A 22,938-nucleotide genomic window follows, 5' to 3' on the forward strand; every position below is an offset into this window, starting at 1 on the left:
ACATAATTATCAGAAAACCTGACTAAATAGGTGACAAATAACTGGCAAAGCCGCAAACCAACAAGAGTACTTCACCAAGTGAAAACAGCTCGATGTAGGCAGATACAATGAAATTTCGCTCAGTACCGACAACAATGTCGCGGCGTGGCGAAAAATTATTCTGAAGCATGTTGGAATAGTTCCTAGTACCCGACAGAGGGCAGGTAAAAGGCGATCACCCGATATTCGGACTGGCGCTGCCATGCGTTTTGAAATTTTGCCGTGACGTCAAGACTAAAGCTATATGTAACTAACAGGTAAGTTGTATGTGTTAAATATATATTTAGTTAAAAAAATGTTAAAAACCACTCTGATGGTTGGCAATGCTGCACAGCCTGAGAAAATATTGGTAACACTGCTTAAACTCATGAAGAAACTGAGAAACGGTTTGGGGGTGTGGGATGCTTGGATAAGTTTCCAAGGTGGGAAGGGCGGGTCAATTGGCTGGGCACCACAGGAGGGGAGCAGCAGTATGGCTGTCTACAAGAACTCACACAGAGAAAGGGTTGTTTTGGAAGGTGGGTGGAGCTGGTCAGGAATTTCCCTGGCTGGGAGGGGATAGTAATACAGTGTGGGATGGGTAGAGAGGGGTAGGCAGGTGTAAGACTTGTTAAAGCTTTTTTTTTTAATATGATTATGCTTTTCCACATTTTATTAAAATATATGTACAATACTGTACTGTAACTTGTAAAGCAAAATAAAAAATGTCAAATTTTTAATTAATTTGTATTTTTCATAACTAACAAACCTGCGGTCTTAACATTAGGATAAATCTTCTGGAGCCAGCTGGAAACCGGTAAAAAAAAAAAAAAAAAAAAAAAAAAAAAATATATATATATATATATATATATATATATATATATATATATATATATATATATATATATATATATATATATATATATATATATATATATATATATATATATATATATATATATATATATATATATATATATATATATATATATATATATATAATTGTATATGCAAGAAATTGGTGGCTTCTGGCATCTGTCATGAACAATGTGGGTAGCACCACCGACCCAAGCTTGATCTCGCAATGCCTCGGTTAATCTTCCAACCCAGGGTAAACTGACCGATGGGTGGCTAGAGGTGTGCGTTAAATATTAAGACCACAGGTTTGTTAGTTATGAAAAAGACAAATTAATTAAAAATTTGTCATTTGCTCATATACGAAACAAACCTGGGTCTTAACATCGGGATAGACTCACTCTTGGTGGAAGGTAAGTAATCCTGAACTGACTGAAGGTTCGGCACACTTGGTCAATCTTCCTGGATAAGAGTATTCTAAGGAAGAACACCTAAGCCTCTGAACCTATAGGTAGGTGTGTATCTTAGGCTCAGACTACCTGGTTTAGTACAATGCCTAAATTCATTGCATATGCAGAAGATGAAGAGCCATATGTTCCAATAACAAACAAACCAATATAGCCACCTATATGAGTTTGTTTATCATTCCTCTCTCTCCTTGCTAGAGAGAGGAAGCGTCTGCTACTGAAAGACATCCTTATATTAATAACAAGAACTCTCACAACATGACTGCTTCACTCACCTGTATCCAGCCAATTCCAGCTTATGATGGCACTATCTTCATACCGCCCGTAGGTAGAGAAGAAGGAAGAAAGAGAAAAAGAAAAAGAGACCAGTCATCTCATTCATTTCACTTCCACACCAATACCTTAGGCAAGCTACAAACTGTCCAGCTAGGGGCACTGGATGAGCTACACAACTTGCTGAGCAGCCACCACCGGACCCAAGGAAAGTGTCCAAGGACCTGTGGGCAACGTCCCTCAGGTAGAAGGAAGTGAAAGTGGTTTGATGAAGCCATGAACCAGCATTCAAAACTCAATGAACAGATACATTCTTATTGAATGCCAAGGAGGAACTCAATCTTCTAATGTTACATGATCTTGCATGCACAGTATTGTCTAATCACTTCTCACAGTCAGACCGAGATTGTATTCTTGGACACCTCTTTCTTGACCTGGCCTGTGTTAACAAAAAGCCTTCGACACCCCGGTCTGAGGTGTCGAGTCCTTTTAGATAAGCACACAGCGATCTAATAGGGCAAAGAAGCAATTTGTCTGGATCGTTGCCAACACAATCGCCCAACGAAGGGATAGAAAAGGAGGCAAAACTGTCACCTTAAGAGGCAAAACTGTCACCTTAAATTGCACGATTTTGCGTCTTACCTGCAAATTCCAGGACAAATTTGAAGGCTACTGACCCCAACCCCTGGTGTGTTTAACATCATATGACAGACCATGAAGTTTGCCCACCCTTTTTGATGACGCCAAGGCTAGCAGGAAGACTGTCTTAAGGGTCAAGTGTCTATCCGTAGCCTGGTGTGAAGGTTTGTAAGGAGCTTGGGTGAGACTACTCAGTACCAAAGTTAGACCCCAAGCAAGAGGTTTGAGTACAGGAATGCTCAAAACTTTTGATCAGCATAGATATTTCCCAAGATGTAGTTATGTCCATGTTCTTCATAGAACCAAAGCCAAAGCAGCCCTGTAGCCCTTTATGGCAGAAAAAGAAAGACGTTTTTCCGATTTAAGAAAGATTAGAAAATCACCCATCAGCTGAACAGAGGTTCCAAGTGGAGAGTAACCCCGTCAACAACACCAATCACAGTGATGAAATACTGTACAGTAAATCACGCTTAGCAAAAAAAAAAAAAAAAATAAGAACAAAACAAATGAAGAGAGAGAGAGAGAGAGAGAGAGAGAGAGTGAAAAAAAAATAAGAACAAAACAAAATAAGAAAAAAAGAAAAAAAAAAATAAGAGAGAAAACAAATCATTTTTTCATTTTTAGTACATAATATACTAGACTATGCTTGTAGAGCGAATTTCATTTTCAGTAGATTGTACTAAGCTAGGCTTTCAAACAAAATTACCAAACTTTTGGCTTATGTCATGAGCACCACTTACCAAAGAACTGACAAAAACATCAAGTATGGACATAAACAAAAAATCGTGAAAGAGCTGTTTTACAATTTTGAGGGATTTTATTTCGACTTAAAGTATTTTAGTTTACCTCTGCATATCCATTTTACATTTATGTACAAAAATAAGAATAATAATTCCTGTAACAATCCATTTCTTTTAGCAACTAAAAAATAATTGTTTGTCATTTACAAGAGACCAAAAAAGAAGGGGGTTGCATTTTTCAAAGTGTATGCAATAAATTTTGTTATAAATATGGGAAAAAGGTAGATAATTGCCTTTTGCATAAAGTTTTCTGTTTAAAGTGTGATGGTTGCTGTTTATAAACATTATAAACATTATTTAGTGTTTATGGTTATGCAACACTGACAAGGTAGGGTTAAGAAGGGTACGGAGTTGCCCTTGAACACCCTAGATTTTTTTACTTGGCCTTGTCTGGATTTTGCTATTATGCAACTGGGCCTTGGCTCTATAAATTCAGATAATCAAGGGATTACTGTATATATTTCTCACCCTTTAATAGTCTTATACTCTACACATGGAGTGTCAATGATTCACCTTAACTTCCACATGCCATCTTCTATTCCCTTCCTGCTCCATATTTCATTACCACAAAGAATAGATATAACAATACCCTTAATATTTTTTTTTAGATTTAGCTTCCACTGACATTCCTCAACTCTCCTTAATTTCCCTTCAGATTTCCAACAATCTTCCTTGCTTCATCTATTCTGTAATTCATGTTTTCTCTCTTCCCACCATTAGCTATTCCACTTACTCCAAATTTCTACTATAACGAACCACTTCCAATCATTCACATGCTTTCCTAATTTTCATTTCTCTGTTTCCTTAGCTTCCATTTACCCACATAACATTAAACAACAGTAATAAAAAAATAAGCCCTTTTCTGAAACCTACTCTTACATGAAATCCATCACTTCTCCATCTATGTGTTCTAACAAAAGTTTCCCCTTCATCATCAACTCGTAATTCCTATCACCAAAATACCTTCACCAAACTTTAAAAAGCTCTACTTAACACTGACATTATAATGATTTGAATTTTATCATGAGCAATTTTTAGGTCTATATACAACACATGCAGGTTTAATCCCATAATCTCAAATGTCTTACCTAACTTCCATAATAAGCAACTTATTCATACACCCTCTTTCCCTTTCAATCTATCTGTCACAGTTTCTGAAACACTTTTATAAAACCAGATCGTTCATCTCTATGCTTTTTACCAATTTCTTTCTCTAGCCTAAGCAGAATACACATACTGCATAGTTTCATCACAATCAACATGTCAGTCAGGTCACCATTCTTTGGTGCCCTTGCTATGACTTCCAATTCCCAACCATCAGCCTTTGCTTCCTCATTCCAGATTCTCAAAAAACAGTCTAGCCCTTTAACGCCGAAGCCCTATTTTCAAAAACGTCTCCCGTATGCCGGCGGCCTCCGAGAGGTAGCGCGAAGCAGAAAAAGTTTTTCAAAAATCACAGCGCTTAGTTTTCAAGATTAAGAGTTCATTTTGGCTCCTTTTTCTCTCATTGCCTGAAGTTTAGTATGCAACCATCAGAAATAAAAAAATATCATTATCATATATAAATATTGGAATATATGACAACGAAAAAAAACTCGTATATAATTGTATACAAATCGCTGTAAGGAAAAAACGGTTGAAGCTAATGAGTTAAGTTTTTTTAGTTGTATTGTACACTAAATTGCGATGATTTTGGTATATAACAGATTGTAAAACGATTAAAGCAACACAGAGAAAATATTATCACAAAATGATGCATGAATTAAACTAGAACGCACTGACGTAAAAAAAGTTTTTCAAAAATTCACCAAAAATCAAAATATTGTGCTAGAGACTTTCCAATTGTGCCAAAATGAAGGAAATTGATTGAAAATTACTAGGCTGTAAGTTTTTTAGCTTACAATTGCATTTTTGAACCATTTCGATCAAGTTAAAGTTGACCGAAGGTTGATTTCGATGTAAATATTAAAAAACTGTGAAGAGCTAAAGGAATGATATATTTTTTGTTGTATTCTACATGAAATTGCGCACATTTTGATGTATAACACTTTATGTAACGAATAATATGAAACGGAGAAAAAATTACGGCAAGCTGACGCAAGAAATGACAGGATTTTCAGCGGAGTTCGCGACTTGTTGGAGCGAAGGAAAATTTTTTTTCAAAAATTCACCAAAAATCTACATATTGTGATAGAGACTTTACGTTTGTTGCAAAATGAAGGTAAATGATTGATTGTTACTCGAATGTAATAATTATGGCTTACGGATGCGTTTTCGATCATTTCGGTCGAGTCAAAGTTGACCGAATGTTAAAATTTTGTCAGTTATTGTGATTTCGTGAAAATATTAAAAACTGTGAAGAGCTAAAGGAATGACATATTTTTTGTTGTATTCTACATGAAATTTCGCACATTTTGATGTATAACACTTTATGTAACGAATAATATGAAACGACAAAAAAATTACAGCAAGCTGACGCAAGAAATGCCAGGTATTTTCAGCGAATGCACGCACGAATAGAGCGAAGGAAAATTTTTTTTCAAAAATTCACCAAAAATCTAAATAATGTGCTAGAGACTTTCCGTTTGTTGCAAAATGAAGGTAAATGATTGATTGTTACTCAAATGTAATAATTATGGCTTACGGATGCGTTTTTCGATCATTTCGGTCGAATCAAAGTTGATCGAATGTTAAAATTTTGTCAGTTATCGTGATTTCGGCGAAATATTAAAAAACTGTGAAGTGCTAAAGGAATGACATTTTTTGTTGTATTCTACATGAAATTGCGCACATTTTGATGTATAACACTTTATGTAACGAATAATATGAAATGGCGAAAAAATTACGGCAAGCTGACGCAAGAGATGCTAGGATTTTCAGCGGAGTACGTGCGGGCGGAGCGAAGGAAAAATTTTTTTTTTTCAAAAATTCACCAAAAATCTAAATAATGTGCTAGAGACTTTCCGTTTGTTGCAAAATGAAGGTAAATGATTGATTGTTACTCGAATGTAATAATTATGGCTTACGGATGCGTTTTTCAATCATTTCGGTCGAATCAAAATTGACCAAATGTTAAAATTTTGTCAGTTACCGTGATTTCGATGTAAATATTAAAAAACTGTGAAGAGCTAAAGGAATGATATATTTTTTGTTGTATTCTACATGAAATTGCGCACATTTTGATGTAAACACTTTATGTAACGAATAATATGAAACGACGAAAAAATTACGGCAAGCTGACGCAAGAAATGACAGGATTTTTAGCGGAGTTCGCGCGCGCGGAGCTGAGGAATTTTTTTTTTTTTTTAAATTCACCAAAATTCTAAATATTGTGCTAGAGACTTTCCGTTTGTTGCAAAATGAAGGTAAATGATTGATTGTTACTCGAATGTAATAATTATGGCTTACGGATGCGTTTTTCGACCATTTAAAATCGAGTCAAATTTGACCGAATGTTAAAATTTTGTCAGTTATCGTGATTTCGATGTAAATATTAAAACACTGTGAAGAGCTAAAGGAATGATATATTTTTTGTTGTATTCTACATGAAATTGCGCACATTTTGATGTATGACACTTTATGTAACGAATAATATGAAACGGCGAAAAAATTACGGCAAGCTGACGCAAGAAATGACAGGATTTTCAGCGGAGTTCGCGCGTGCGGAGCGGAGGAAAATTTTTTTTTTCAAAAATTCACCAAAATTCTAGATATTGTGCTAGAGACTTTCCGTTTGTTGCAAAATGAAGGTAAATGATTGATTGTTACTCGAATGTAATAATTATGGCTTACGGATGCGTTTTTCAATCATTTCGGTTGAGTCAAAGTTGACCGAATCTTAAAATTCACTTTGGATGCTGGGTCCTTCTCCAGCATCCCAGTCTAAAACTCACCTCACATGCTCACTTCCAACAGGCAATATGCGCCTTTCACGGTCCTGACGCCTTTGTGACATCTCTGCAAACATTCTGTTGCAGCACGAATACGCTGACACTCGCAAAAGTTCAACAAAACACGTCTGCGTCAAAATATCGCTCCCGCAAGGTGCTGCTCTGATGCTCTCTGATGCGAGATGGGGGAAATTCGCGCATGCGCATCTGGGTGACGCTCAGAAACAAAACAACAGCTGGATCCGTGAACTCCCAGCATCCGCCGAGGCGCGGGATTTGAAATCTTCCGCAAACTAGGCCTACAATTATTTTTCCGCGAATATTTAAAAAAAGCATTTTCAGTTGATGTTTGCAACGTCCACTCGGCATTCGACAGACAATTTTGGACGACGTTTAAAACGTCCAACAGGCGTTTAAGGGCTAGATAGTATACAATGTATAATTTCAGCTTACAAAAACATCTTTGCAATGATTCCACCCTAGAGATTTCCATTTGTCAAGTTTCTTTTTTTACTGATTCCACTTCAAAATAAGTGAATTCATTCCAGCACTTGGGTGTCGTTATCAGCTTCTCATATATCAGTCAAATTATTCCCCTCATATCTCCTAACCATGACCTAAAAAGAATGCTCTGCCCAGCATCTTTCTTCTTCTTCTTCTGATGTTCTTACTGACCCATCCCTCCCTTTTGACAAGAATTTTTCTCTTACTTTTATCCACAGGCATTCCATTAATAATTATGTGGTTTATATTATCACCTATGGCATTAAAGAATACATGAATGTTCAATAAAAACATCCTGTTGTGCAAATACTCGCTCATATCTCTGTTGTGATATAGCTATGAGAAGTGTACAAAAGAATATGGATCATCATTAATGTCTTCATCTAAAAATGGTACTCTAATATTTAAGACATAACCCAAACTACTCAAAAAAAAATCCCAATATTTAGGGTACAAATGATGAAAAATGAAAACACATCCTCTAAGTCTCACCAAAATTGATAGTGTAACAGATACTCATAGCTCAAAATTAAAAGGTAGGAGTTACTCTTACACAAGATATTTTGACACTTACCTCAAATGAGTTCTTTTTACCATAGGACAATATTTCATTGAAATGATCTAGCCTATGATTTACGCAGTCTATAACAATGAATGGGAAGAATCCATCATCCACCTGTTTCTTGAATGACTTAATTAAAGATAACCTGTAGCTGTCCTCCAAGTCTGGTTCATATTCATATTCCATAATCTGAAAGAGTAAAAGTATTTAAGACAATATTTAAAAATATAAAAAATAAAGTTTTTGTGAAAATTTTTTTCAATACCAACCCTTTCTTATATGCTACAACTTTTTCATGCAAGACTCTATGCTGCTACCTGCTATGCCTCCTTCAGTTACATAAGAAGGACAAAACAACATAAATGAGGGGAAGGGAAGGGGGAAGGCAATTCACTCCGGTCATTGTTATTGTTTTTTTCACTGAAAAACATGTTTTCCGTTGTAAAGCACTGTTTTCCAATGAAAATCCATTAATAATATGTTGCCTGAATGCAATACAGGTGGAAGGATGAAGGTGCAACCATCCCGTGTGTCTTGATAAATGACAGTGAGGTATGAAGACAAAATATGACGCCAGGCCAATCCTCATAGAATCCTCAAGGTCAGGCAAGAAGGAAAACCCTGCAAGCAGTCAGCCAACCAAAGCTGGAAGCCAAATACATAAAAGCAATGGTTTTTACTCAATAGGAATTCATTACCAATGATACCAAATACTTTTATGAGGCATAAGACAAAAATCCTGGAATAGCAGCCTAATAACAGTGCCAGAACGTACAAGGATAATGGATCACACGGAGGAGGAGAAAGGGGAGTCTCACAAGCCACTCCGGTCAGTAACACTGGGCCAACTGCTACAACTGGTCCCAACAAATATCTAAATTCTTGTGAATTACATTCTATTAACAGATTCTGGTAAAAGTGGAATAGCACCTCCACATTCCTGCAACAAAGCAGCCTCCAAAACTTTATCTTAAGCCTTTGTGATAACTTGAAAAAGCCAGAAAGTAACTGTGTTCTTGGACAGGTACCTGGTCTGGCAAAGATTAACTTCAATTCACAAACAGGGGAATAAAAATCACCTTCACATGTCACTGATGTTGGCAAGGCATGGATGGCCGCAGGGGGGAACATAAAAGTCTCAGGCATGACATACAAGGGAAAGGACAACCTGAAGGAAGACCAATTCCGCAAATGTATTCCAAGCCAGACTAGACATGGATTTTACTGACACGCTTCCAGGAGACCAGGAACACCATGTAAACAGTCATAAGGGTAAAACCCAGGAGCAAAACCTCCTGAAAAGGGTCGTAAGGAGGTTTGGTCACACTCTTTGTGACCAGAGTTAAATTCCAGCCAGGAAGTTTTGAAGAAAACTTGTTGAGAGACTGGCCATAGTGATTAATAAGTCTGAAATGTCTTGTTCAGGGCCAAAATTCATGCCATGCTGAATCAGGCCATGTGAGAGAGCAATTCTACAGACCCTGACTGCTGGGAGGGACAACCTGTTTTGGTACTGATATAAGATCAAGATATCTGCAATCCAAGGAGCTGACAAATTAGGTGCATCAGTATTCTGTTTTGTTACACCATGCAATGAACTTTAACCATTTGCCAGGGTATAGGGTAAATTCTGTCCCACACTGTGTATTAACTCACCTACTGCAATTGCTAAGGAGCCCCTCTCAAACTCTAAGCTGGATAACCACCATATGTGAAGCTACAAGGATTCAAGACAACTATGGAACCGACCGGTGAAATCTCCACCATCTAGAAAGGATTCAGGGCTTTGGAGACTAGATCCAAAAATCTGGGAACAACTCCTTTCGGGGGAAAGACAAACTCCTTCATTTGCATGCAGACAGCCACAACTTGACAAGGATCTGCCTGAAGAGAAAGGGAAGAAAAGAGTGGACATCCAGACTGCGCCACACTTGCAGCACTAATCTTTATCTGTGAAGCAGCCAGAACTAATTGAAGAGAGCAGTACACTGGGAGTCTGCTCTTCAAGGGCACCATCAACAGGTCAGTGAGTAGGAATCCCTACAACTTTTGATGTTGAGTAATTATTCTGAAGGAAGGATCTTGAACTACCCGGTCATGGTGCCAGTGAATACATTTCCCAACTCTGAAATGATGGTAACACCATTCTCAACTACCCAAATGACAACCTTCATCACTACATGGCAAATAACTTGGAGAGGGTGCTCGGCTAATTCCTGGAGTCGGCAATGGTGGTCAAACTACATGATCCCAAGCACTGATCCTCTAAGGATCTCACAAATGTGCAGAGGCTGAGGAAGATGGCCTTTAACTGACAAAACTATGTGGAGATGCTCTGCCTGTGACCACATGCCCCATGCCTAAGGGTCCACATTAATATTGACAGTGAAAACTTCATTTCTTAATTACTGTAAAAATATTTAAAATGCAAATGTATAGATGCTGGTAACATACTGTGCTATTTATAAATGAAATCTCACACCATCAACACCAGCAAATGAGTATGTGCATACGTACATACCCTATGCAAACAATTGCGTTTATCTTTTGGATTGTAAAAATAAAAAATGGGAAAATACAGTAATAAATTAAGTGAGAATAGTGTAAAATATAAAAAGTGAATGAGTGTGAGTGTCTTATTGTATAGCCTTCAAAGTAAGCAATACCTCAGATCTCTATCTCTCTCGCTCTCTCTTTCTTCCTTATATTTTGCTTTCTTACAGTACACTACTGTACAAATCCTTTAACCCTTAAAGAACAGGCTAAATATATAAATAGCACACCCCCAGACCAGGCAAACTTTAAGGGTGGCCAATTTAAGAAAAAAACACTTCAATGGAAAGAGGAAGATATTATGCAAATGCACATGGTGTAGGAAAAAAATACTAAAAAATTTCCCTGTAACTTGCACGATTAGTTGAATGTGATTATTTACAACCCTGTGCAGGGCCTCTTATCCAAGACACTTGTAACAATATGCTAATTTTAGTGTTATACATATTTTTTCTAATAATTTATTCTATTTTATTTTCTAAAATTATAATTACAGCTCACAAAATATCCTAACAGATAAGAACTAAAATCAGTAACAAATTCTGAGTATATTTATTGTAAAATATTTACAAGGTTTACTGAGATGGGGAGATGCAGTACCTTTTTGTGAGGTATAAATGTTTTTCTAATATTTCTTCACACTTTTCTTTGTAAAATTGCAATTATAGCTGACATCCTAGCATAAAAGATAAGAACTACAACCAGCAGCAATCCCTGGGTATATTTATGAGCAATATCTGAATAAATTTTGCAGGAAAACATTCAAATTGTGGGAATGAGCCATAAATGACAATATGGCATTTTATGGCAACACTCAGACCTCAACTCAGTGACATGAGGAGTATACTGTAAGTCATTCAGAAGATTTCATGGGGGATGGTGTTAAATCTCCCCGTCCCAGTCCGTCTCATACATATTCATTGAAAAATATGCTTAAGGAATGTTGCTATTTTTAGTTCTTATCTTTTAAAATATGTTAGCTGTAATTGTAATAACTACATAACTTATTGAAAATATTTATTGCTCAATAAAATTAGCTGGTATTTTTACAAGTGTCTCAGCAAAGAGGCCAAACATAGGATTGGAAATATACCCTTTCAACTTCCTGTGGTAGGTAGAGAAAATTTTTGAGAATTTTTTTATAACCATGAGCATTTGTATGTCTTCCACTTCCCACTGATGCTTTTTTTAATTGGTAAACCTTAAAGTCTGCCCAGTCATGGGGTTTTGTTATGTATATTTAGGTTAGCCTGTGAGGGTTAAAATACCCGTAGGATGAAATCTCATGAAACTTGGACAGATCATCAGTATTATCAGAGGGGAAAGGCAAGGAGTGACCCAATTCTCAAGTGGGGGGCAGCTAACCCTCAATAAGAAAGAAGCATTCTTTAAAGGTGGTTAAGGAATAAAAGATAGCAAAAGACAGACTCAGCAGGATCTAATGGCATCACCAGTGGAATATAAATGCCTCATCCTCCCTTTCCTCTTTACATCCCTTCTCACTGAGGAAAGCCCAATCCACATATTTCTTACATGGGAAAGAATAGACACAAGCCCTGCCTCAACATTAAGAATGAAAATTAAGTGTGTTTACAAGATGCAGGGGACATGAAGCAGCAGCATGGCCAACCATAATCCTCACATCTACATAGGTCAATTTTTCTTCATCTGAGAAAAACACAACCACCCAAGACAAAAATAAAAAAAAAGTATACAAAATTTTTTATGTTAAACTCGGCCACATTAATCCAAAGGAAGATGGAGATTGTTAGTACACAAATCGTACATGGAACAGTCAAAATATATGATAGATGGGCATCTGTGAGGAGGATATGAGGTTCCCCACTCATTCACCAGAGCCACAAACACGGCTATCTTTGTAACTACCTTCATATGTGATGGTTTGTATTCCCAAAGGAACATATAGTTTTTAGCATAGACTACACTAAACCAATGACATGTCTTTGAAAAAATTTGTAAGTTAGTTACATTTAAATATCAGATACAAATAAAGCCTCAAGCATTCTGTCATTACCATTCTGAAAACTATTCCAAATTCATGAATTCATAAAATAATCAATATTGCATTACAGTACTGCAAAACTTAACTATAATACCACCAAATCAAGACTCCCATTTAAATTACTAATTTTATGAAAAATTTACTGAATACACAATAAAGTACTTGAACATTCTTGTTCCAACACTCTAACTAATAATGAACAAAATAGAAAATCAAGGATATCAAATACAGGTTGACCATCACTAATCCGGCAATCAGTAGTCCGGGACAATCAGTAATCCGGCACAAATTTCGGCTAGAGTAATTTCCAATGTTTCCGCATTAATTTTCAAATTTCCCGGGTCGCTGCGCTAACTCGCTCGCTGGCCGCTTTGATTTCGTGGCACAGTGTGCTGCATCAACAAACTGGTAGCCTAGCCTACATTATACTGAACTCTATTCACATATTAACAGTATTATACAAACATCAACATAACAAATGTGCATCTTTTTCATGGATCTTTTAAAAAGTTATGCTTTACTACAGTGTTTCCAATTGTATTATAAATTGAGATCAGTTTTGTTTTGGGAATCGGTATCACGGTGTTTATTTCGCCGCATTTAACTAAGTTGAAAGCACTTTTCTTACTTCTAGTTAGCGTAAATGAATATGGATACTTTATTTATTTAGGGCGAGGATATTTTCCGTTATATGAAGTGTTTTTAAGTCGAAATATAACTTAAATGTCTCATTGTGAAACTAATTCAGCTATTTGTTTTGTTAATATATGACGTTCTCGGGAATCGCGGCTGGCCGTTTTGGGGGAATGTTTGTTTTGTGTGAAAAAAATCAAGATTCCGTTCGCTATTTTCTCTTGATTTCATCATAATACGAACTTTACGTATTTATCTTTTATCGGCGTGAAAACAGTAGTAATTTGTATTCTTTCATGCCCAGTAGTTTTGATTAAAATACATTCTCTCTAGTTTTATTTACGGTCGAGTTTCATCCATGCTGCCGATGCATGATAATTTATAGTCATTGGCAGCTTCAACATTGTTTTCTCAGCTTCAGCTACAACTCGCAGCTTAAAGTTACTGTAGCAGTATATTTCCCTGCCGATCTTTTCTCCAAATAAGGGTATAGTGTAAAAAATATATCAGTCCTATTGTACAGTATTTAACGTCATTTGTAACATAACTACAGTAATTGTGTATTACCATACGATGGTTGAAATACAAGCACAACAGTTGTTATCCGATACCATTATTAGCAAAACAACAGTTTCCCATTCGGTTGTTTATGGCTGTACGCATTTACGCAAGAGTATAACGTTCCTAACAATACTTTTATCATTCTCTTTTACTTTTTTAACTAGCAGATGGAATAAAGAGATGGAGGAAAAGAAGTTGGTCTATTGTAAGTTGGTCTCTCTCGCTGCCTGCGCCTGCGTGAAATCTAAAAATATTTTTTCCTAAATATTTTCGTATCTGTATTAATTATTGCTAACCCCATCATAAACTCGAAATATCCTAAGTCGAATTATCGTAACTCGAGGACTACCTGTATTTGATAATTGTCTTTTCTTTATCAACCAACTTGTACTGATTTATGGGATACTTTAATTCTAAGAGGTGCTTAGCTACTGGGTTTCGTGTATTCTAGGCTAACAAATGGCTAATCCGGCAAAATGGCTAATCCGGCACCCTCCAGGTCCCAATGATGTTGGATTAGTGATGGTCAACCTGTACTACTTTACAATAAATTTCACATACATGTGCTCCCAAGGTTAATGATCCTTTTTACAATATTTTTACTTTGCGACAGTAATCACAAAAACGTATATTCTGCAGATGCTGTATTCCAAATACAGGCAGTCCCTGGTTAACGGCGAGGGTTCGGTTAACAGCCAAGTGCTGGTAACCAAAAATCACTGTTTACCAAATAAATGGCATTTAAGATGCTGAAAGTGCCTATGATGCTTAACGGTGCTGTTAACCGGTTAACAATGCTGAAAGTGCCTATGATCTGCTTAATGGCACTGTTAACCAGTTAATAGCCCCGTTGAGCAGTTTATCAGTGCTGATAAACCGCTTCCCTGCGGTGAAAATCTGGTTAACTTTGTCGTTAGCTAAGCGGTGTAAAACCGAAATGCCATTAACTGGGGACTCCCTACTAAATTATGATTTGTTCCAAGGCTAGCAATATGTGATACAAAACTCTCAAGTAAGTGCTGGGCATCTAGGCAGCAGCAGCACTCCTTATCTCCCAGTCTGCAATATGGTCACTACTGTACACAAATGAAACTCAGTACAGGTAGTGCTCGAGTTACGATAATTCGACTTACGATAATTAGCTTTTACGATGGGATTAGCAATTAATATCGATATGACAATATTTTGAAAATACGTATTTTTAAATTTCGCGGGCGACTGGCGCGAGGCAACAACGTACAATAAGGCAGCGTGCGATTATGCGATACGTTGGCCCGAGAGGCTGGAATAGGTACATTAATTCAATGAGCCGACCTCACTTGCCCTCGTTGTGTCGGAAGTTAAAATACAGGTAGTGCACGAGTGACGATAATTCGTCTTACGATAATTCGAGTTTACGATGGAGTTAGCAATTAATACCGGTACGACAATATTTAGAAAATATTTTTAAATTTCGAGCGGGCACAAGCAACAGCGTACACTACAATTGCCGTAGAATCAGGCAGCAAGAAAGACCAACTTACAATAGACCAACTTCTTTTTCTCCATCTCTTTATTCCATCTTGTAGTTAAAAAAGTAAGAGAATAATAAAAGCATTGTTAGTAACCTTATACTCTTGCAAAAATGCGTACAGCCATAAACAACCGAACGAGACTCTGTTGTTTTGCTAATAACCAAATCGGATAACAACTGTTTTGCTTGTATTTCAACCATCGTACGGTTAAACAATTATCGTAGTTATGTTAAAAATGACGTTCAAGTACTGATATGTTTTTACACTACCCTTATCCGCTTTGGAGAAAAGATCGGCAAGGAAATATACTGCTGCAATAAAATTAAGCTGCAAGTTGTAGCTGACGCTGAGAAAAGAATGTTCAAGCTGCTAATGACTATAAATTATCGTACATTGGCAACATGGATGAAACTCGACCGCAAATAAAATTGGAAAGAGTTTTAATCAAAACTACTGGACATGAAAGAACACATATTACTGCTGTTTTCACGTCGATAAAAGATACATATGAAAAGCTTGTGGTATGATGATGAAATCAAGAGAAAATAGCGAACGGAATCTTGATTTTTTTTGTTTACACAAAACAAAGGGCCAGCCGCCAACGTCATCTACTAACGAAAAAAATGGCTAAAATAATTTCACAACGAGACATATTTAAGTTATATTTCGACATAAAAACACTTTGTATAACGAAAAATACACATGTCCCTTATAAATAAAGTATCTAGAGATTCATTTACGCTAACTTGAAGCAAGAAATGCCCTCTGAACCGAGTTAAATGCATCGAAATAAAGACCAGCGTGATCGATTCGAAACCAAAACATTTGATCGCTATGATCGAATTTATAATGCAAAAGCAGTTTAAGAATATTTACGATTGGATACAGTGTAGTAAAGCATAACATTTTAAAAGATCCATGGAAAAGATGCACATTCGTTATTTTGATGTTTGTATAATACGGCGTGTTATGTGAAAATAGAATACAGTATAATGTAGGCTAGGCTACCGTATATGATATACGCAAAGTGCAGGCCAGGCCTTTTTGTTATTCAATTTCTCTTAATACTGGCTTATCATGTCAGTCTGCATTGAACCTGCAGAATTAGCTGACACTAATAATTACTATACCATATATGTATAAAGTATACTGTGTAGTGTAGGCTAGGCTGCCATATATGTATAGATGGTACTGATTACCCTAGTGTAGGCTAGGCCATATTCGAGTTACGATTTTTTCAACAAACGATGGGTTTTTTGGAACCTAACCCCATCGTAAGTAGGGGAATACCTGTATAGAGCATTCAATGAAATCAATGATCTTGACCACCTTAAGGATAAAAAGTGAATACGTGATGCTGTAAAACCTTTGGCATCTGTAAATTCCACTCTCACCACAGAGTTAAGAGCTGGGCTGATCAGTGAGATGGAGAAGTTACTTGTTATAGGGACAGAAGACCCAATAAAGAACAGTATGCCATTTAGCCTAGTAACATTCCAGACTTAAGCAAGAATTTAAGTCTGGGCATCCACACAACCATTCTGTTCCTCACTTTCTGCACAGTACTTTATCAAATACGAGATATTCAGCACTTCATTGTAAAATGGGTTTTGTGTTATGATTCTGCCCAACTGTAGGATAATGTAAGTGTTCTAAGCATATTTAAGGTAGGCTAGACCATGCTATGGTGTTCATTGGGATTGGTCTATTAAAATGCATTTTCAACTTAGGATATTTTTGTCTTAAGATAAGTTTACCGGGATGTAACCCCATTAAAACTTGTGGAGCATCTCTAAACAAAAACATTCTGTTCTAAAGCTATAAGAATGCCAAACATAAATCTGTAACAATTGTTAGACTATGAAAAAAATTTGTCAAGATAAAAGACTTACTTTGGTTTTCACTTTCCTTCCTGTGTCTGGGTCCTCAACCATTTTTTCAGTCTCAACCATGAAGTAATCATCCAGGCTAAGTATCCTTGGCGGGCTTCCTCCATTTTCTATTTCTCGATCCTTCAGGAGTGATTTTTAGATTTGTATTAGTTAAGTTTAACAACAAAAATCACTTCAAACATATGCCTTCAACTACCATAAATGGGATTTGGCAGAACAATTCCATATTAACTGTTACAATTAAATTTGGGCATTTAAATAAAGGAACTTTATTTTATGAGCTGGCTCGCAAGTGGATAATGGCTAAGACAAAACATATCAATACCCACACACAAATAGCAATATGCTCTGTAAGAATGAATATCTCTCAGAAATGGGAGCAGATGATTCCTTACTTATTTTTCAAACCTTTCCACAAAATCTCCTGAATAAAATTCTGAATATTGTGGAACTAACAGCTTCATCTGAGTAACAAGAATAATTTTAGAATAAAATCCAGAGCCTCGTCAATTAGTGCTATGTAAAAGAGCAAATGTAAAATCAAAAGTAAAACTTTAATAGCATGAATAAGACTGACTGAGCAGACCAGAGGCTGTAGAGTTACTCCCACATTAAAAAATCAATACAGCATACAGTACTCTTGCCCTGAATAAAGAAGTACTTTTAAAAGACTTTACCACTAAAACCAAATTTGAAAGATAACAGTCTCAGTGAGGAATTATAAAATTGACATTTACTCTGAAATGGAAAAACAAATCTAATGGTCTTCAATACTATTATCATCATTATCATAAACATTTCTATGTGAGCCTTTCCTTGTATAGGGTTAGAAGTATAATGGCCATCAATACTGGATATATAATTTGTACACTAATGAATTATCAGTCCTTTTCTGGAAATCTTTCAAACTACTGATATATATGTTATGTAGATCTCTCTAGTAAAAATAAATAAATAAAATTACCAGGTTTATCACCAAGTGTTATTACAGAATATATACAGAATAATTTGTACACTAATGAATTATCAGTCCTTTTCTGGAAATCTTTCAAACAACTGATATATTCTGCAGATCTCTCTGGCAAAAAAAAAACAATAAATAAATAAAAATAAAAAAATAAAATTACCAGGCTTATCACCAAGGTTAGTCCAAAGTATGACATTTTTTATGATAAAATCAAGTTTTATATATACCTACCAAGCAATTACATAGCTACTAGCTTTTTACACAGTAGTCTAACGAAATTCAAATTTTCGCAGTGGTGCCACCATCACTTATGCAAGTGACAGGGTCCCCACCCACTTTGGGACGGATATGTACAACTCAGCATAGCGATTCAATTCGTTTGATGCCCAAATGTTCACTGAGAGGAGGAGGGTGGGCTCCGATTATGCTTGGAAAGCATAATATATAAAACTTTATTTCATCATAAAAATTTCATTTTTATATAAGTGACTTACCAAGCAATTACGTAGCTGATTCCACATTGCGAGGAGGTGGAAATCATGGACATGTTCTAATCCAAACCATTAATAAAGATGACGATTTTGAACTAGACAGGTTGCTAGCAACGGGTTAACGCTTGTTGTAACTTAAATGGTAAGAGAGCTGCTTCAGGCAGGCACTGACTCTGGTCATCTTAACCTGTAGAGGGCGTGGCAGTATTGGCCACTTCAGAACAATGTCCAAATTCCAGGCTTTTCGAATTTGGAGGTTTCAAAAAATCTGACAAGGTTGCTGAGACCTTGGTTGGATGACAGATGCAGGCCCCTATGCTTAAACACCAAAAAAAGCACTGACCTATACCCCCTGATGGTAGAGGGAGACGACTTCCTATCTGTCCTCAAGAAAGGTAAAAAGTCAGCAAACTGGCTTATAGAGGTTTCAGAAGATGAGATATTATTATGTCGGTACCATCCTCAGAAAACTGACCACTTGGATTGGCAGAGCCTGCTAGCAGAAGACCAGAGTGGACAATCCTTGATGAAGCCTGAGGAAGTGGGGCTGATTTGAGCAGCGAGTGTCTTTGTGGCAGAAGTCTTGGGAAGTCCACTAACAGACGCAGCAGATCCAGAAACCATTCCTTCCTGGGCCTGAATGGAGCGATCAGGGTCACTGAGATGTTCTGGTGAGAGAGGTTATTGATCACCTCCTTGATCAATCCAAAAGGTGGGAAGGGGTGGACATCCAGACCGTTTAATCCAACAGCATGGCATCCGTTGCCCACACAAGAGGGTTCAGGACTGCGGAGCAACAGAGAGGCATACAATGATTTCTCAATGTTGCGAGGGGGTCCACAGTTCGTTTGCCTCAAGGTTTACAGAAATTGTTGCATTTGAGGGAGTCCCGAATCCACTCCATCAGCAACACCTGCTTGCAGCAATTCAATTTGTCTGCAAAGACGTTCATTTTTCTCTGCTCGAAACGAATGATAATCTTCACTTGGTACTGATCCGCTGGAGAAGGAGGTCTTTCGCCGTATCGTAGTGAAGGAGTGGGTATCCCCTTGTTTGTGCACGTAAGACAAAGCCATGGTGTTGTCTGAATAAACCACTACCACTTTGCCAGAAACTAAAGGAGAAAAAGCCTGGAGACCCAGTCGAATGGCCTTTAGTTCCTTCACACTGATATGGAGAGCTCTCTGATCTACAGGCCACATCCTTGAGATCTTCAGACTCCTTAGAAGGGCTCCCCAACCTAGACCTGAAGCGTTGGAATAAAATTCTAGGACTGGGTGCAACAGCAGTTGGAATAAAATTTTAGGATTGGGTGCAACAGCAGAAGAGACTTCCCCTCTTGAAGTCTTTCTACGGTCAACCACCATCGAAAGTCCGTCTTGATCTCTGAGGAGATGGGGAAAAAGAAGGAGTCCGGTAGGGTTTTCCTGCTCCAGCATGCTTTTCGATAAAACTGAAGTGGCCTCATGTGAAGCCTGCCCAGCTTTATGAACGGTCCCTAGCAGATTCAACCACCGAAGCGCTGAGCAAGTCAAAGGACAGCAGAGCAGCCAATCGTCAAGATAGGGACAAATGTTGACATCATGAAGGTGAAGCCATTTCCCAAGAGGAGCGAGGATTTGAGTGAACACTTGTGGGGCATTGGACAGGCCAAACAAAAGGCTCGAAACTGGAGAACTTTGCCATGAAAAATGAACCTCAGGAAATTTCCTAGAGTCTGCATGGATGGGGACGTGAAAATAGGCGTTCTGCATGTCCAGGGTGTTGCCCTGACGGAGAGAGGATATGACAGAACGGTTTGTTTCCATGTGAAACTTCACTTTCACCACGAACAAATACAGGGAACTGACATGCAGCACAGGTCTCCTCCCCACCCCCCAACTCCCTTGGGGGCTATGAACAGACGGTCGTAAAATCCCTCTGAGTTGAGATCCATAACCACCTCTATTGCCCCTTTGCGAAGAAGGGACCCTACTTCTCAATAAAGGACAGGATGCTTGTTGGAGTGAGCCGAGTAGGCAGTCAAGTTGATCGACAATTTGGATAAGAGAGGTTTATCTTGGAAAGGGATGGAAAATCCTTCCCAAGAGGGGTGCGAAGGACAGTGTTCTCATTTCTTAGCGGCTGGAATAAAACAAGACTTCTTGATTGATCTAGATGGGAGTGTAGATTGGTCCAAGGTCTAGATTGAGGTCTATACTTTCCTCCCCTACAGGGCTGCTGTAGAAGAGTGAAGGACTTGGTTGCTGTTGCGAGGGCTTCCTAAGGCCGCTTGGAAGATTGAGCCAGAAGATCAGTTGTCACTTTCTTCTGAAGGTCTGACAGGACATCCATAACAGTGGCTTGAGGAAGAGATGGGATCTGTTTAATGGAGAGAACAAGAGAACTGACTTGTGTTGCAGTGACTCCTTTAGTGGCAAAGGAGCACCACAGCTCTCACTTCTCCAAGATTCCCACTGAAAACAATACTCTGAACCAGTCAGAAGAGAGATCTTCGGCCAAGACCAGACAATCCTCAATTTTTCTAGCTAAAGTCCCCACCATGCAATCAAGGAAGCTAAAAACTTTTAATAACCTGCACAGGTCCTTGACAAGATGGTCCAGTTCGGGCAAAGAGAAGGAAATCTTGGCTGTGGGGGACGCAAAACAACGTGTGGTGTCAACCAGACCACAGAAAACCCCCTGGGAGGAGGCAGAGACTCCCAAGGAGGGAGCTTCCCCAGTGGCGTAGAATCGACCCTTTTTCTTGAGATGTTTGGAAGGAGGGAAGGCAAAGGTTGCTTTACCTTGGTCCTCTTCATGGCCAGCCACTCATCCACTTCTCGAAGAAATTTCGTTGAGGAAGAGGAAAGCAACAGCTTGGGGAGGAAAAAGACGACGTCAGCAGTCCATTTCCTCATAAGAAATGTCGAGGCTGGGGAATCAGGAGCAGCAGGCTCGAAGAAGTCTGGAAAATTCGCCAGAAAGAATCTTAGCAATAACGAATAAGCATACAAAGGAGTGGTATCTTGTTCCCGTTCATCCTCATCAGAAGAGATAGGGATTAAGGAGGTGTCCTTGCTCTTGGAAACGACAGTTTTTGTCTTTAAAAGCCCATAAGTTCCTCAAGCTGACACTTAATCAGGGCTAAAGTAGCACCTTCCTGAGCTATGAAGAAGGAAGAGGCGCCAAGCATCCCATGTTGGCTCCAAGTGCCCACTGTTGACGCCGAGCGCCCAAATGTTGGCACCGAACAGTCAGGTGCAGAAGACTGATGAAGCGGGCACCAAACGAGTCAAAAGAGAAGGGTGCTCTGAGCTGAGAGAGCACTTTGCAGGTCATGACAGGCACTTACTCAAAGAATCATGTCGCTTCAAGACAAAAATGGGCGCTCGAGACTTGAAAGACAAAACTGCAGAGGGATCAGGGCTATCACTAGCCTCCTTATATCTCTTGATAGGAGGAGGGGAGATGTCTGCCACATCGGAGTGTCTTTTCAAAGGCCGAGAGACGAAGATTGACGCCGCTGACACCTCACGTCTGGCAAAGAGTCTTCCAAATCTGACGACAGACAAGAAGCACTAAACAAGACGCCTTTCCAATGGCACTCTGTCGTAGCCTGGGACCGTGCAACAGGCTCAACGGAGGGGGCAACTGCCTGTGGGCAAACCCCACTGGCCTCCCTTGGACCTCCAGTATGTCTTCTCCCTGGTGCGGGGGAGTGGGACAGTGACCTTCGTCTAGGAGCACCAGGGGTCGGACAGCCACCTCCTCAACACTCACAACACTGTCACTGGGTGCAACAATGACACTTGGCACCATTTTCAACACAAAATCCCTGAAAGAGGAAGTTAATTCCATAACAGTATTGGCTAAGAATTTTGCTTCAAGACTGGCAACAGTGTTGGGATCAGGAGCATGGGAACCTGGTAAAGGAGTGTGGGGTAAACGTGTAGGAGCGCTAAGGATGGGAGGCATAACATGAATCAAAGGAGAAGAAACAGAGCTATCTTCTACTACATCAGGTAAAGAAAGAATCTCATGACTACCTCTACTTTCGGCTCTAAGGGCCGCCTTCCTTTTCCTATCTCAGTCTAAGTTGTCCAGATGGGATTTTAAGGTGTTCCCTAACTACCTTACCCATCCTGACACTCCGGACATGTAAGCTCTCTACTAATTTCCTGCCCCCTACACTTGCCACACTTTGTGTGCAAATCATAGGACACTAACAAATCTAATTTTACACCCCTCAATGCAATAACAAATGCCTGAAGGTCTAAAATCTGACATATTTGTCTATCTTTAGAAATAAAGTTA

General features: G+C 38.4%; 1 protein-coding gene across 1 annotated transcript in view; it reads right to left on the reverse strand.

Annotated features, from left to right (window-relative positions):
- Positions 1-22,938, reverse strand: part of LOC136852519 (YLP motif-containing protein 1-like) — a 277,111-nt gene that overhangs the window by 106,213 nt on the left and 147,960 nt on the right. Inside the window, 2 exon segments of the mRNA XM_067127217.1 lie at positions 8,021-8,197; positions 17,185-17,304. Coding sequence (XP_066983318.1) covers positions 8,021-8,197; positions 17,185-17,304 — 297 coding nt within the window.

This window comes from Macrobrachium rosenbergii, chromosome 25, assembly GCF_040412425.1.
Source record: "Macrobrachium rosenbergii isolate ZJJX-2024 chromosome 25, ASM4041242v1, whole genome shotgun sequence".
Taxonomy (NCBI): Eukaryota; Metazoa; Arthropoda; class Malacostraca; order Decapoda; family Palaemonidae; genus Macrobrachium; species Macrobrachium rosenbergii.